The sequence below is a fragment of the Trachinotus anak genome, unplaced genomic scaffold (assembly GCF_046630095.1).
Source record: "Trachinotus anak isolate AG129_WGS33_773 ecotype Australia unplaced genomic scaffold, CSIRO_AGI_Tana_v1 ptg000028l, whole genome shotgun sequence".
NCBI lineage: Eukaryota > Metazoa > Chordata > Actinopteri > Carangiformes > Carangidae > Trachinotus > Trachinotus anak.
Window position 1 is genome coordinate 9,308,018 of NW_027273879.1, and position 17,484 is coordinate 9,325,501.

Here is a 17,484-nt window from a genome sequence, read left to right on the forward strand (position 1 = left end):
GGGCAGGAGGAGGAAAGTGTGGATCAGAAGGAAGGTGCACCCCGGGGACGGCGAATCACGGATTTCAGGCTAAAAAAAGTCCTTTTGAGTACATTTATTTTTTGCTTTTCAGTGGGCGGTAATCGCTTGTCTTGCTCTGTATGTGACATAAAGTCAGCCGACTTGTGTTGGCGTGTTTTTGATTGATTAGTCAGCGGGGACTATCGATACCTCCATGGCTTTGATAGCGACCGATCGAGGCTGCAAACTGAACGGGACGTCGGCGATTTACGGCAGAGTTGGGCCAAGAAAAGAGGTGTTTACAGGCAAGGCGGAGGGCTTTAAAAGTGTCAAAATGCAGCCCAAAGAGACGGAGTATTCAACAGATGGTCTGCCCAAAGCCTTCCTGCACAGCCTGAGGACCCTGTTTGACATCTTGGATGATGGTCGACGGGGCTACGTCCACATCTCGGAGATCGAGAGCCGCTGGCAGGGCGCCGACACGCAGGACCTGCCCGGCGGGGTGCTGAGCTGCCTCAGGAGGGTCACCCCACCGCACGGCTGCCTCACCTTTGAGCGGTTTGTTGCGGGGCTGCGGTACTCCATGCTCAACCCAGAAAACAGCTCCCACTTCAAGGCCCAGGCTGCCGTCCACCCGCAGCACCAGAAACCCGCCCCGCTGTCCGCATGCGGCGTCGGGACCCGGGTTGAGAACAAGGTCCGTCCGCTGGGATCGAGCAACGTGGCCAACACTCAGCAGCACCGGGCGTCCTCCCTCCAGAGCCGGGCCAGGCCGGACGAGGGGGCCGTGTACCCCGCCTGTGCACCGGCGAGGTACAGCGCAGGCTTCGAGAGGTCCGGACGGAGTCTGGAGCGGATCCCCGCCGCTCCGGAGGGGGGGTGTTACAGGACCGACGCGGGCCATGCCACCAAGCCGACACAACCCCAGCAGAGCCGGGTCAGGTCGATTGAGTCACTTGCTCTGGAGTCACCGCAGCTCCAAGGACCAAGTGAGTGGCACCTTCATGCCATTTTCAAATAGTTGAAATGATGAGTGCCAGTGTTTGAGGGGCAGGTGGGTCGTTCACTGTGTGCATAATGTTTACTCTATGAAATGTCAGCTAATAGTGAAAAAAAACAAAAAAAAAAAACATCACAGTTTCCCAAAGCCCAAGAAGTCTTTCAATAGTTTGTTTTGTCTGAGCAAAAGTCAAATATATTCAATTTATAATGACATTAAAAAAACAGCACACCCACACAGCTTTTACCAGAAGATGTAAATGATTAGAACTGGTCATTTTTTTATTGATAATCACTACTCTTTGTCAAAGGTTCATGCAAGATGCTTGTCATCTGCAAATCCATCTCAGTCCCCCGCCCCCCTCCCACTTTAAGGATTTACTCCCTCTGTGCCTCAGTTTGTATTTGCTCCTCCTGTTGCTGCAGGCTTGAAACAAAAACAAAATCTTATTTCGACACCAAAAAATGTCCTTGAGGATGTGAGTCAGAATCTGAGCTACTGCGTCCTTGAATACCTACCAGAACACAGAAGAGAATACATTTGAGACTGAAATCCCACGAGCAAGCCGTTTGACTGCATGCATAACTGTGCTGATATGTCCACTGCAGTCTTGCCAGCTTCGATCTCATATTATAATTTAATTGGATGCAGTGATCCATGCAGTACACACAAGTGCACAATGTCTGCATATAGGGCCGTTCAGCAGGAGTCCTGTGTAGTTAAAAATGGTATCTTTTAAAGGGAGTCTGCCTCAGAAGGAGTCAACAACAGTCTTTGTTGGGGTTTGACAGTAAACTTCTCAGGTATCACTATTATGTCACCACTTAAACAGGCCTGTTTAAGGGCCCCTGCTCCAAAGATGGGACCCCAGTTGAGTAATTGCTGTTGTTGACCCCAGGTCAGGTCAGAGATCATGTCAGAAATTCCTGCAGAGATTTATCCACCTCTGAGGGTCTGGCTTGTGGAGGGAGGACAAAGTTATGGCCCTCTGACTGGGGAACGGGTGATGGTCAATTGTATGCGTGATGATGTGTCCGGTTTTTCCTTGGGGCGTCGGATGTAGGTTAGAGGAGGCGCTGTAGTGAAACTCCCAGTTCGCTAGCTCATTATCTCGTTCGTACATACAGGCTCACTGTTGTTCCTCTTCCTCTCACAATCATACGAGAATCCTTTTACATGCTCTCTCTCTTTCTTTCTCTCACTCTCTCTCTTTCACTCACACACACATACACACAATCAACTGGAGTCCGTCCAAATTTGCATGATCTCTATACAGCTAGGCCTGTCTAGAGCTATAAGAGTGACACTCACACTCTCTCTGTCGAGCCCTCTGGGCTTTCACTGCTTACACTACTCGCATGAAGGACAGTGTTGTGTAGTCAGAGAGTTCGATAGATGGACAGAAAGAAATGTTCACATACTTCTGCGTGCTTTTGGTCAGCAGCTGTTTGTGGTTTGGGCTCCTGAATTCAATTAAGGGAAATCTTAATGCTCCAGTGTACAGTGATATTTTTTTAGGCCTGTTTTTTTTTTTAATTTGGGGAAAGAGGCATGCACAAGCCCTGACCTCGACCCCATCCAACACCTTTTGGGATGATTTGCAACGACTGTGAGCCAGGCCTTATCACGCAACATCATTGGCCGACCTCAGTAATACTCTCATGGCTAAATGGAAGCAAATCCCTGCAGCCAGGTCCCAAAATCTTGTGGAGAGCCTTGACAGAATATTGCATGGATGTTATTGCTGCATATAAATCACCATAGTTTTTTAATGAAAGGTGCAGTATATATGCATGGGTGTAATGTTTTGGTGTCCACATACTTTTGTCCAGTTAGTGCAGAGAGACAGACCAGCAGTTTCCATGATGTCATCTCTCATAGGCAGCCAAACCCTGCTGGATTAGGCCAGATTACAGCAGAGAGGCCAGAGCCCACTGAATCACTGCATCTGTGAAAACCTCCCCAACACCATGGACATCACCACAAATTCCCGACACACTCTCTCTCTCTCTCTCGCACTCCTCCATTTTTTTGGGAAAGGTAAACATTGATGGTATGCACCTAAAAATCTGACTGATAAAATACCACATAAGATACAAGGGAAACACTACAGAAAAAAGAAAACCAGCCGCTGAAAAGTTTTCACTCACAGTTTGAACATCAGAGCTCCATGTGTTTTTCCAGGAGACAGATACACAGAAAGTTTTTAAGTGCCAAAAAAGTTAAAAACGTTTAAGTTAATTTGAAGTTTATCGACCTGTTTTGACTAAAGTGGACAGAAGCATCAAACCCGAGTTTGACTCAATAATCAGTAAATAATAATAAAAAAAACAAACTCTTTGTCTTTCTCCTGACCACAACAAAGCAAACATGAACACATCCTAACCATTTACCAAACAATCATTAAGTGGTATCTACTACTTCACCTCAATTTCTATACACCACACTTTTCTTATTACACTGTTGTTCACTGTTTTTCCAGCTCTCTTGCCAGGATTGAAAATCCTGACAATATTTTTTTAAAGTCCTGCTTTTAGAGTTTCTCAACATAACATAAATTCAAGAAGGTCATCCTGTGTCGTTGACATCAAAAATATTATCTGTTCATTGTGTTTTATAGCCCCGAGCTTAGATACTTCACATATTTCTCTGAATTTATCCCCAGTCAAGTAATCAACCGCAGGACCATAATTAGTTGCGCATAAAAAAAAAAAAATTTAGTTTAATGATAACTTTTCCCTCTGTGTTGGGTTCAGTATGCACCATGGAATGAAAGTCATCCTGTCTTGTTGATACCAGAAACATTTGCGGAGTATAGCTCCCTCCTGTGGTTCACACTGGCAACCCAAATGCATTATCTTCATCCTTGTGTGGCCGTGGATGTGGAGATGTTTGCCCAGTAAAATTTAATCTCACATCCGTTACATCGGGGACTGATTTAGAAACACAAGACTGACCCAACTAAGGATGTGGAAAAATTGAACCAGAATCCAACGCAGTGCATTATTGTAAAATCTTGATGTGATAAATGTTTTTGTTTTTTTTTCTTGTTTGAGAGGGAGAGATGCACCTTTACTGTTGCTGACTGACTCCGAACATGTGCAATAAATTTTCTGCGTCAGAGTTTTCAGACTCACCTGGATTACATATCTGGAATGAAAGTTTTGGTTGTTTGAAGGAGACATAATTCAACAAACTGCATGTGATTTAAATTACTGTGTGCGGCATGTGTCATCGCATGCCTGCTGCGAAAATACTGTTTGAGAAAACACTCTTAAAGACCTTCAGTGGTCAGAAGTGTGTTGTATTACCTAAAAATGATTAGAGTGAGTCATATGTTTTCGTCAAGGATTGTGTTTCTCCCTGTCCTGTTGTCACAATTATGTTCAGCAGGCGACAAACAAAACAGCAGTGATTACAGAGTGCATGCCAGACCACAGTACTGTGTTGAAACTGATTGAATGTCTGTTTCTTTTGTCGAGGTGTTGCGAAATCAGGTTTACCAAGATCTCAGAGCGAATCAGCAACAGGATTTACAGGCGGCTCCAGGCGACACGGGCGGAGTCGTGATGAGCAGAGACGGCATACCATATCCAACGGAGTGGATTATGGAATGGTTGGTACACGCACACACACACACATGCACACACACACACACACACACACACACACACACACACACTGACACAAACAGTCCCTACAAAGTGTTTTTATAAACACCGGACAGTAGCCTTTGGATATCAGCAATGATGTTTACATACATAGAGTTTTCCATTAATAACCGGTTGTTCAGCAAACCAGGTTCTGGGTTGACATTAGTGATGAAATGTTCTGCTGTGGATCCCACCCGAATCTTTCTTACTCCAGCTGCAATACACCCTGCTGTTTTGTTACATGACAGCCGCACCCTCCACTTCCTCTAAAATATCACTTTTTTCTAAAATCACTTGTGTTTACAGGTTGAACCATAATCCCTGCAAATCTAATTAGAAACTATCCGTCAGTTGGTCAGATTGGTCACTGAAAATACCAAACCAGGTCCTGAGATTCTCAGATGTGAAGACTTAAGGCTTTAAGTTAAAACAAGCTATTTTAAATATGTTACCTTGGGTCATGGGAAATTACAACGGGCATTTGACTACTAACATATTATAGACATGTTATATAGAATAGATAAATGAAGAAAATAACTGACAGATAAATTAAGAATGAAATTCAAGCTCAAACGTGTTTCTTACTTGTGATATCTTTGGTCATTACTTTAGCTTGGAAACATGTCTTTACTATTTTACTATTTTACTATCAATTAATAGTTTCAAGCAAAAATGCCTCAATTTTTAAAGGTTCTGAAATGTCAGGATTTGTTGCTTTTCTTTGCCTTAAATCATTGTCATTTGAATAACATCGGGTTCTGTTTTGTTAGTCTGAGCTTGGCTCTGAGATATTGTGATGGAAATTTTTTGGACATTTCTTAGACTGGCAGGTTCATCATTTGTGAAAATGGTCTTTAGTTGTAGCTGGTGTGTAACTTTGAACCAGTTGTTCAAACAGACAAAGTGTGACAACCACTGAGCGAAAGTGTAACATGAAACAACAACAACAGAAATAAGCAGAATTTAGATTTTTTTTGCTGTGGTATTTATTATGATTTTAGTTGTGCTGACGTGGCTGAAAGCAGAGGCTGATTGGACAGATTTAAGTATGACTGGATATAATGGGGACAGAGGCTTTTAAAGATCATAAATTAGTTTCTTTCTGTAGCTGAAGCATGTAAACACTGTGAGGGGGGGAAAAAAGGTTTCCCAGTGCAGGCTCTTCTCCCTTTCACTTTCTATTGGCCCCCGCATTCCCCTCCCTGTGCCCCCTGCCTCCCCCCTCACTCTGCCCCTCCCACCTCCAGTACGGAGCTCATGCCTCCTCTCACTCTCTGTCTCTCCCCCTGCCTCACCATTTCTCTTTCTCTCCAGCTCGCCTCCTCTCCCTCCTTCTCTCCCTGTTTGTGTCGCCGTCTCCGTCTCTTTTCCCCTTGGCCTCTGTGTCTGGAGAGGCTGACTGACCGACTCCCCTCCTTCTCCCTCCCTCCCTGCCCCTCTCCTCCTCCCCCCTCCCTCTGTCCCTCCCACCCAGGCCGACTTGGCCCACTGCTGCCCTGATGGTAGTGAGCCGGGTTGGGCCCAGGGGCCTGGTAGAAGTAGAGGACTCGTTCGGCCGGCCCGGCCCAGCCTGGACGGCTGTGTGGGCCGCCTACACTACCGTCTTCATCCCCCTCAGCAGTAGCCTCTACAGCAGCAAAGCCCTGCACTTTTTCCTCTGGGTGAGTAGGACGAGAGGGAGAGAAGGACAGGGAGGGAGAGGGAGAGATGTTTGTCGAGGACAGAGGAAATTAGAGGAAGTAGGTCCTGTAATGAGTGTATTTCAGGATTTGAAGATGCGCTTCAGGTTGTTTTGACATTTAATTGTAGAGGTAGATAGAGGAGATAAAAAGTTATGGTTCAGCAGCTGAGAATCAAGCATGTGTGTTGAGCAGGATACTAAAAAATATTTATCTGTGCTTGTTTTAGGGACTTTGGGACGTGTTTGTTGGCTCATTGTAGAGCCTCAGGGTTTGGACTAGTGCTGTAATGAGGAGCCGATAGACAGATCTGAATCGACAGCCGTGTTTCGTGACAATTTGCATATTTTTCTGTTTCATATTGTTTTAAGTTGACAAAACAAGTAATATGAAGAATTTGATTGGCATTTTTCAGTGTTTCCTAACATTCGATAAATGTATTGATTAATTGACCTAATCAAAAAAGGTAACAGATGAAAAATGAGAATATGTCTTTTCTGTCTTTTAGCAGCTTTGGGACTTTTTGTGAGCTGTAACCTGTTGAAGCGCTGTAGAGCTTCAGGGTGTGGATAGTGCTGAAAAGAGAAGTCAATTAGTCGATTAATCAACATACCAAACATTCCCTGGTTTTATTAATTTGAAATGTGTGGTTTTGCTGCTTTTCTCTCTTTAATATGAAGCTAAATTAAATATCCTTGTTTTTTTTATTGTAAGTTGGACAAAACAGGCAAACAGACATAATCTTGGCATTTCTCACTTTTTTCTTTCTTTTTTATAGACTAAACAATCAAAGGACTAATCAGAAAAACAGGGAACACATCAGTCTGTATAAAGATTTGTTATTTGTAGCCCTAAACTGGGACTTGTTGCTTCTGACTTGCTGTTCTATTGCGGAGCTTCAAGGTTCGGACCACTGTGTCTCCTGGTGCTTTGTAGATGACGTTTGAAAGGCTGTTATGTTGTTCTTTGTGTTTTTACCTAAACAGCCTGTGCAGTGGGTGTCATGTTATTGTACATACGCTGCTGCCTGTATTCATTCCCACTCATTCAGCCGACAGAGAGAACACAAACATACATGCACAGACTTTTCCATAACCTTTCAGCCATTCGCTGCTCTGCTCCCTCTCTCTGTGTTATTTTCTCGGCCCTGCTCCCTTTTCTTTCTTTCCTTTCTTTTTTAACTGTTGGTTTTCCTGCCTGTGTCCCACCACATTCATGCAGCCTGACACTGGGTCATGCTTCATTCTAGACACGGACCCCAGACCCCCCCCCCCCCCCCCCCCCCTCTTCCCCCAAACCCCCCCCCGTCTTCCTCTGTGAACTCTCTCTGTCATCAGGCTCACCAGGGAAAGACTAGTATTCTGTTCACAAGTATTTTAAACAGGATTTCTCCCGCCTCTTAAATCTGTCGTCCTCTGTTAGTTTACAGTCACAACATGTATTCTGGTGTATGAGCGACGATCAGTGGAATGTACTGAGCTACACTGGGGGGGGGGGGTGGAGGGATGGAGCCACGGGTGGATAGAAAGATGACACACCAGGTGGCTGAATGCCAGCAATGAGGCCTGCACTGTGGCAATGTGCCGCATGGACAGCCTGGTCAGCACAACTCAATGCAGCCTTGCCGGGGTGCACACACACACACACACACACACACACACACACACACACACACACACACACACACACACACACACACACACACAAACACACATACACACATACATTGCTCCCTCTTTTCTCTTTCACACACACTCGCACACACTGGGGTGGCCATAGCTGAAGTGGGTCCGCTGTTTGCCCCATTCTTAGGTTGCTGCGTGGTTGCCATGGCACTGATTGCTCCTCTAAACATTGTTCACGATGGGAGAGAGTCCGGCACAATTGGTATGGCGCCATTGTCTCTAACCGCACAAAAGAGTTTGCTGCAGATGCCCTTGTGACAACATGGGAGTTTGTCTACCATGCAGACTGCTGGCAGCCGAAAAATCAGTGATTAGATTTCATCTTGGCAGCAGTTTGAAAGCTCCTTTAGTGATGGCATGGGAAATATGGAAACTAAATATTTCTCTGTGAAGTCTGGTGTGTTGTCTGCTCTTAATTGAATTCTTCTCCTTTTCTCTTCCACCATGTCACTCCTCTTCTCCCCGCTCTCCTTCAACGTACCATCCTTTTTTAACTTTCAACTCACACAGTTGAAGCAAATGAAAGAGCTGGAGCAGGAGAAAGACTCTCTGCTGGCAGGCCTGGAGGTGGTGGAGCGGGCCCGGGACTGGTACCAGGACCAAATCCACAATGTCACAGAGAGACAGCGGCAGGTCGGCCAGAGCTCCCACTGCACGGTCAGTTCAGACACTGGTGTGAAACTCTCAAAGCTAAAAAGATATTGGACATGCAGCCTGTTGTTTTTTTGATTGTTTTTTTTAAGTGATATGAATCACTGGCCAAATGTATCATAATTTCATCATGAGAAGATATTTCTCACGCACAATTCAGATTTATAATTTTTGAACTTTCACTTTTATAATACTCCCAAGTCAAACAACAAAATAGACACACAAGCAATAAATAATGCAATCAAAATCTAACATATATTCATGGTTTTTACTCCTGTATGTACTGGAGGCTGCATAAGAATAAGTTCTCAAGTATAGAAAAAAATCGTTTGTGTGTTTTTTGAGTCTTCTCTCTCCCAATGTTCTTTAATTAGATTTTACAGGTTTGGAAAAACACGTCTGACTGACTGTCCAAACATTTTAATGTTTTATGTTTTGTTGTGTTTTTGTCTTCATCATGTCAAACACTTTGTAAACACCTCCTCCTTCAGACTGATCCAAGCTTGTCCTTTCTCAGACCTTTAACTACTGTCTTGAGTTCATTTTTGTCTCTGTTCTCTCCTCTCAGGATTTCTTCACAGAAGCTAATCAGAGTCGCATGAATGTTCTCATCCCCAAACTGCAAGAAGTCAACCACTCCCTCAATGACCTTATTTCCTGCACTGGGATGGTGAGAGTGTACTGCTCATAGATATCTTTACTTTGTTCTGGTGACACTGGGATTAAATTAAGTCAAGTATTGCTCAATTTCTCAGAATATGTAGATATAATCTAAATATAAATTTAGATTGTGGGTTTAAAGTAAACTTCCCTTTACTCGTAAACTCACAAAGTACAGATAATATAACAGGTAGTTTGTATTGGCTAGATTATCTGTCCCTGCTCCTGCAGCAATGGTTGTAGTGCTATAGTAATATTTTGTTGAGACACAGTTTTGGACATGGAATGCAGATGGACATTGGAGAAGATTATTCAGCAGGATTGATTTGAGAAAATCTAAAACAACCTGCGCCATCTCTGTGAATTAGAAAGCGGCACATTTTTAGATTTTTGCAACTCAAGAGACTTTGAATAAGACTTTGAAGAATTTGAATGAAGCATCGCTTTAAGATTTTAGGTGCTCAGAAGTAGATGGTGGGTTTTTTCTAGAAAAAATTTAGATTTTTCATTGGTGTATGAGCCACGATCAGTAATTCCTCTTTGTTTCCCAGCAGTCATTTCCTTCAAGTGGTGTTCAGACCGCAGCGCTCTCAGCGAACTCCCAGCCTCCACCTCCAGCTCCTCCACAAGCCATCCAGAGACTGAAGGACCAGAACCGACTCCTCACACAGGTTCAATGCAGTCTACAAACTGCTAACAGATAGAAGTCACTGTAGGCTTTAGGACTAATGTCTGACACTTTCATTTCCCTTCTTTCATCAAGGAGGTGACGGAGAAGAGCGAGCGCATCGCGCAGCTGGAACAGGAGAAATCGGCCTTGATAAAACAGCTTTTTGAGGCTCGAGCTCGCAGCGCACAAGACACCAGCACCATGGATTCCACCTTCATCTGAAAACTATTCCACCCAACACCATAACATCACCGTGTTTCTAGGAAACATCATTACGTAATGTTGACATATCTGCACTGGTCCTGATCACATTTTTATAAGACATAAGCTGACTCTTCGTTTACCCAACTGACCACTCGTGGCAGTGACGCACCTTTAGCCATGATACGCCGAAACCCCTCGACTGCAAAATATCCCCACTCCACCCCGAACCAAACCAAACCACGCACTACCTAGACCTGAACACTCCCGAATGACTTGACCCGAGAGTCAAAAGGCTCTTTTACTCGCTGCCCTCACACTCCTTGCATAAGCACGCCCACCCAGCTGAAAAGACTGGAACACTATCAAGAAAAGAGTGGGGTCCCATGAGATCCCATCTCTCCATTTCTTGCAGCATCTGCAAGATCTCCGCTCCCACTCCCCAAAAGACTGTTGTTTTTCTTCTGCTGCTTGACTGCACGGGCAGCTTTAAAAACAGGAACTTTAACTTACTATTCCAAAAAGGAATTGGACAATAGTGGGAATGGTATCTGTTGGAATAAAATGCCATATTCAAAAATATGAAAACACATCAGCTGCATCTGCTTGCTGTGACCTATCAATTACATTTTGTTAAAACCTTTTAAGTTTGATACTTTACCCTTGTCTTCAGTATTTCCTTCCTTTTAATGTAATTCAATAATAATGTTTACCTGACATTCACCTATTGGTTTTTTTGGTTTTTAATTTCAGACACTGAGAGAGAAGAATGGCTGAGGAGAACAGTTTATACTGTATTTTATAGTAGCATGTTAAATGTTAAGACCTTTCATGAGTTTTGGGATGTTTTTTTTTTAAAGATTGAAACAAGAGATGAGAGGACAGTTTACACGCCAACGAGATGTCGTGGCAGAGACAGATGAGAGAAGTTTGCACGTAGAAGAGAGCTGAGGAGGACAAACACGGTAGACAGTGAATGTGTCAGAGTTGGGAGATGTTCTGATGTCATGTCAGAAAAAAAAGAAAACAAAAAAATCACTTTGGCTCTCTAGTTGTACATCCCCTGTGTCTCTTTACAGCGGATTCTTTGCATGGGTCATATTTTCAGCTATAAAATATTTATCTTCTGAAGAGATTTCTGTTTGAAACCTGGAGATTAAACATTAGCACGGATGGAAAAGCCCATTTTGTCCTTGTAATTGTCCCTTTTTTTTTTTTTTTTTACCAGGATCAGCCTGGAAACTATTGACTTTAGACTAAGCTGAAAAAACATTCAGTCATCCACAAGTTTACAAAAGACACATTTAGTAAGTGGATGGTGGTAGAGAGAAAACGTAGTTTTATAATGGATTGGTACAGTACTGCTGGGATGTCTGCACATAACATAGTTATATACTGTTGATATCTGTTTCCCACTTGTTTGATTGTATGTTTCTTGCTGCTGAAACTACATTATGTGTGAGTGAAACTCTTCCTTCTGCTTTCTCTTGAGAGTACTCAGACTTCTGAAGAAATGTAAAAAAATAAATATGACCAAACGGTGCTGACTGTGGCTCTGTCTCTTTGTAGTGTCCTTTTTAATTACGATTGTTACAATGTTGCACTCAAGCTAAACCAAATCAGCTCATAAAAAAAAAAAAAACGAGTCAAAGAGATCTTACAGAAATGACTTCCTATATTTTCAAAATAAATTTCCAAAATAATAAGAATAAGATGATTTATTATAACCTACAGGTTTGTTTTCTTTAAAAGAATAATGATAATAAAAGTTTGGGGTTTTTTTTGTAGAGATGTGTCACACTGGATATGTGTGTATGCTGTGTTTGGGTTTTATATATTTAACCTTCACTGTGCAGAACCATCTGTGTTTGAAGTCTGACACTGGTGTTTTCACATTCATTTGCTGAAGGTGGAAAGTATCAGTAACACTCTGCTTTATCCACCTATTTGGCCTCTGTAATCTATACATGAACTGTTAAGAAATGGTTTGTAACACACTATAACGTAATTGTAAACTGATATAAGTTTTTATTAATGTATTTGTTAACAACTGTAGCTCGGCCTGTGGAAATCCATAAAAGGAGGCTGTTGTATAAACAGATAGTTCACGACAATATTGTAAAACACAGTTGTAATAACATAAAATGAGCCAGACGTGTACAACTTAAATGTACAACTTAAGCAAAGGTAATGTGTAAACTTGAACTTCAAACAGTCTATCAGTTAATATTTGCATATTCATAGATTTTAGATAGATAACATTAAAGATTCATGACTAAATCAGCAACATTTACTGCAAAAGTTTGGACAGTTTGATTGATTCAAATACCAATAAATCCTAATCTGTGCTCAAGAGTACATGATATCCCCCTTTTCCCACCTGAGCCCCACCCACTTCAAACCACTAACAAGTGCACTGACAAAAACAGAAATACAAAAATGTGTTGTGAAAAAAACAAAGGGTCGAGAAACTAGATTTTCAGGTTTAACTGAACGTTTTTGAGGAGGAACATCATCAGATGCAAACTATTATTCAAAGCAAAGTTGTTTTTTTTTACATGTCTTTAAACATGTGTGGAGGGGGGTCTTTAACTTCAATAGACTTCTCTATAACCTCATAATCAGGAAGAACCTAATTGACACGTTTTTGTTTTATGGTCTGAATGTTTCAGCTCATTTATGCTCTGTTTTGTTTGTTATGCAAAAGTTGACCTTACTCCGTTCCCTCCTTTCCTCTCACTGACATTATACTATGTATAGTTTTATGCCCAGGAATACATAGCTCTGTTGATATAAAGGCTTACTATCTACAGTGAGACAAGACAAGTTTGATCGAAATCTCACAAAACAGCTGCTAAAAAAGATTTTGTACACCTCTCATTTGGATCTTTGTACAGCAGAATGGTGTTTTCTGCAGGATTATGAACTACAGAGGTTCCCCATAGCGACAAAGAAATAACCCTTTGAATGTTTGAAAATAAATGCATAATGCTAATATGCATATATCATGTTCATTAAAACGGCCAGCGATGTGAAATTACAACGTCAAGAATCTCGGCTTGTCTCTGAAATGAGATGTTAGGACAAAAGCAGCTGTGTGCTGCTGCTGCTGCTGCTGCTGCTGCTGCTGCTGCTGCTGCAGTGTGTGTTTCCACTGAGATGCAGAATTTAACAAACCTGCGAGACTCTTCTTCCTTATAGGAGGGAAAGACATATGATGTGAACCTGACACCAATACAAACAGATTCAGAGAAAGACACAGACAAAGGTTTACAAACCTGGGTCGAGTTGAGACAAGCTGCTCAAACACACAACACACTGAAACACCACAAATACGACATAACCTGTAATTAAGTGATGAATGATAAAATAATCAACAGGCTTTTACTGTAACATTTTCACAGTGTATTACTGTATATATTAACTACTGTGTTAATTAACATCATCTAATTATGTTTTAGTCACTGCATGACTGAAGAATGAGTCTACGCTGTCTACACTGTCTCTAAAGAATAGGACTAAGGGGTCAAAGGTCAGCTGGGGGGGGGGGGCATTGTGTAGCCCTGAAAAATAGCAGATGATGCATAAATGATGTAAACACCCTGACTCAAAGAAAAACACCAATATATAATATGCAGACTAGGAGGTATAATGAAGTGATCTGTAGTTGTCGGTCCCTCCTCTGCGTATTGGGTGAAGTGCAAACCCACCGACAGTCATCACACCTCGAAACATGTCCGCCTCACGTAACATATTACACATCGTTACACTGAACTGAATCAGAAGTGATTTTCTGGACTGTTGCATCAGTTGTTTACTGCCGATTTTCCGTCAGGCACCATTGGTTTGTTGCATCATTGCCAATCGGTGTGAATGGATGATGGCTTGCCACAACATGTCCTCCACACAAACCTGTTTTATATTTCAGTGCACACTTTTACATTCACATTTTTTTTACACTTTCATGCCATTCAAGTGATTATCCACCTCATTGTTTTAAGATTATTTAATTTGTTCATTTTTTAGGTGTGATGGATGCACAGGGGCCAAACAAGACATTATGGCATCCAGGGGGAGATCTCCAGCTTCCACACCCTCGTCTCGACGCTGTGATTGGATGATCAGGATGGAGCAGGATCCCTGAAGTGTTGGGTCATCTTCCAAAAGATGTTTTCCATTCATTTTAAGGAGAGGGCTCAGCATTTGCTCACACTGGGACAGACGCACACAGGAGCCACAAGGATTAGGTGGAGAGTGGGGGCACCCATCACATTACGAAGGTGCTGCAGTATCCTGTTGAACAGGTGAGTGTCATTTTGCAGATAAAGGTCATTCTTGGCCTCTCCATTTAAAACAAACACTGTGATTTTCCATAAATGTCGTCTGTATGGAGTGAGTCTTCTGTATGGAGTGAGTTCTGTGGTCCTCCAGCCAGGTCCTTTACAGTGGCAATAATCTGGCACCACAGACTTTATTAGTTCACATGTTCTGTAGGAGATGAGGCTCTATTTATAGTCAGGTTGCACATTTACAAGTCACCCTTAGATACAGAGATAGTGGGATATGCCACATGTTGACCAGGTGGAAACATGTAGGAGCACTTGCATATAATTATGCGAGCGCTTTAAAGCCACATTCAACATATAGCCATGTGACTGCGTGGCCCACACAGCTCTACACTGCTGGCTGAAGAGGAAATGATCAGTGTGACAGTGAACCTTAGAGGGCAAGGGAGATTAGCTCAGTAGAAGTATCATACAAAGGTAAGAGGCATCATTTACCATACAAAACTACATAGTAAGAAATGTCAATTTTGAAAAATGCACTATGTATCTTAAGAGGGATTTCTTTGATAATGCTGCAGCTTTCATTCTACTAATGAAATATGTTCTCCTTTTTATTTTTATCTACTTTTATCTCTTTTTTAATCTGTTAAAATATATTTTTTTCTTTTTTACTTTTATTTTACACATTACTGTAGTTTACTGTATCATTAGTACGCTTTGCTCAGTGAGTGGAGCAATACAGTCACTTTAGTGCTGATCAGACACAAGGCAGGCAGTGTGTTCACTGTAGCAGTTTATATGACAATCTTCAGTGACTGGTGCTTTTGTACAGTATTTTATCTGAGCTGGGTATGGGTGATATGTCCTTTCATGTAAAAATAATTTGCAATCCACAATAGCACAATAGATACAGTAGAACACATTCAATTCACTTTAGAAACTGTGTCACTTCAATATTTTGTTGCCTTTAAGACCAAGACAAGCAACATTTTAGTTAAATTGTTGTTTGGAGTCAAATGCAACAGCAAATTCAAAGAAGAAAGAAAAAACTAGGTTGCGCTGAATCCTCCTGAATAAAAAAGCTTTTAATATTACATTGCTGACATGCATTCCAACTAAAAGTTTTCATCATCAGGGTGTTACAGTGAAATATGAACTTATGTGGAAAATGTTATGTTGAAATGTATTGCCCTTTTGACCTGTGGGTTTAGGGCGCTGACCATGCAACCACAACATCCTCAATGTGAGCCAAGTCAGGGACTGTTGATGCTTGTCATTTCCTTTCTCCTGGTATCTCTTCCTGCTGAGTAATCGATTCATTATCTAGTAATTTCAGCTTTAATTTCTATATTTACATCAAGTAAACAAATTATTACAGCAGAGGCTGGGTGATGCAGCAGGACAATGACCCTAAATATTGAATTAAATCTACCGCAGAATGATATCAAACAAAGAAAATCCACCTTTTGGAGTGGCCCAGTCAGAGCCCAGATCTTAACCCAACAGAGATGATGTGAAATGACTCCAGACATCCAGACAATGTGGCTGAGCTGAAGCTGATCCATAGGAAGAATGGTAGAAAATTCCTCCTGAACATTGCAGGTGTGATCAGCAGCTACTGGAGGCTCTTGTTTGAGGTTAGTTCTACCAAAGAAGGTTTGAACAGTTACCGTTCACTTAGGATTCGCTTCCTTTTTCCACCAGCACTGTGAATGTTTAATGGTTGTGTTCAATAAAGACAAAAAAAGAATTAAAAAAAAGAAAGTGCATCAGTGTACCCTCCACATCACAACATGTGAGCCCTGTGTTTCTTCATAACAAACAGACACTGAGCGTCATCCCTGGGCTTTTCTAAACCAGTGTAAGTTTGTCTCTAACGACAGAACCTGATGTGTGTGCCTGACAGATCTCGGCTCCCGCCCCCAGCTGGTGTCCTCTGACGACTTCACTCTCTGATCTGGCCGTCATGGAGGTTTTATACATCAACTCCTCTGTGCTCTTCATCTCTCACAGACCCCTCAACTCCACCTTTGGTGAGTGGACGGTGTACGAGCATTGCAAAGACATGCCCGCCGTTATCATTTGGTACCTGACCCTGCAGTTTATTAACATGTTCCTGGGCATCCCGGCCAACCTCATGGTGCTGTGGCTCATCCGCAAGAACAAGGGCGACTCCTCCACATCAGATATCTTCATCCTTCATCTGGCGATTTTAGACATACTCTTCTGTCTCATCCCTCCTCTGGAGCTGGCCAACATCGTCTTCCTCACCACCAGCAGCACCTGGTACGTGCTGCGCTTCTTCTATGGCATGAAAGACTCCTCACCACTCTTCCTCTCCTGCATCTGCCTGGACCGGTATGTAGCTGTGGTCCACCCCATCACCTTCACCGAGCTCAAGGACCGCCAGCACAGAGCAGTCCTGGCCATGGTGGTCTGGCTGATCACTCTGGCCTACGCTGCTGCTAAATGTGTAGGCAACATTATCAACTTTGAGAAGGTCTTCACGGCCATGATCCTCGCAGCATTCGCCTTCATGGTCTTCTGCAACATTGCGATTCTCTGGGCGCTGCGGCAGTCTGGGCCCGGCAGAGACGAGATGCACCCTGTGAAGAAGAGAGCCTTCAAAATGGTCCTCATCATCCTGGCCATCATAGTGTTCAACTACTTCCCACCTGTCGCACTGTTCCCCTTCCAGGACTACTTCTCTCCCGACGTGTTTCGTTGCTATATTCATTACGTTGCCTTTGGCTTGATGGACTTCAGCAGCACCATTCAGCCTATGCTCTACCTGTCCAAGGAAAAACTGCCATGGAGCCTGAACTGTTGTCAGACCAGCACGACTCACATCCCATAGGAAGTTTTCTATTTATTTTTATTTTTTTTGTATGTGTTGCAAAAGTTGTCATATGAATGTACAGATGTAGTGAAACAGAAAAGAATAGCTTAGGTTCTTGCTTGATGAGATATTGATAAATGCCAGTGAATAGAAGATTGTA

General features: G+C 42.6%; 2 protein-coding genes across 4 annotated transcripts; both read left to right on the forward strand.

Annotated features, from left to right (window-relative positions):
• Positions 1 to 10: 10 nt before the first annotated feature.
• On the forward strand, positions 11 to 11,751 carry sapcd2 (suppressor APC domain containing 2). Of its 3 annotated transcripts, none has more exons than XM_071466264.1 (6): positions 11 to 989; positions 4,483 to 4,616; positions 8,528 to 8,674; positions 9,237 to 9,338; positions 9,880 to 9,999; positions 10,092 to 11,751. In XM_071466264.1, exons 1-6 carry the CDS (start codon positions 215 to 217, stop codon positions 10,218 to 10,220), a joined length of 1,407 nt encoding a protein of 468 aa, XP_071322365.1. In that variant the 5' UTR covers positions 11 to 214; the 3' UTR covers positions 10,221 to 11,751. The 3 variants fall into 3 exon arrangements, with proteins under 3 accessions (XP_071322365.1, XP_071322367.1, XP_071322368.1); XM_071466266.1 differs by having other exon boundaries at positions 30 to 989; positions 9,883 to 9,999; XM_071466267.1 differs by having other exon boundaries at positions 77 to 989; positions 4,498 to 4,616.
• Positions 11,752 to 16,043: 4,292 nt separating this feature from the next.
• Positions 16,044 to 17,342, forward strand: hcar2 (hydroxycarboxylic acid receptor 2-). The gene has a single exon (XM_071466764.1). The coding sequence runs from the start codon at positions 16,452 to 16,454 to the stop codon at positions 17,340 to 17,342; it is 891 nt and encodes a 296-aa protein (XP_071322865.1). The 5' UTR covers positions 16,044 to 16,451.
• Positions 17,343 to 17,484: the final 142 nt, after the last annotated feature.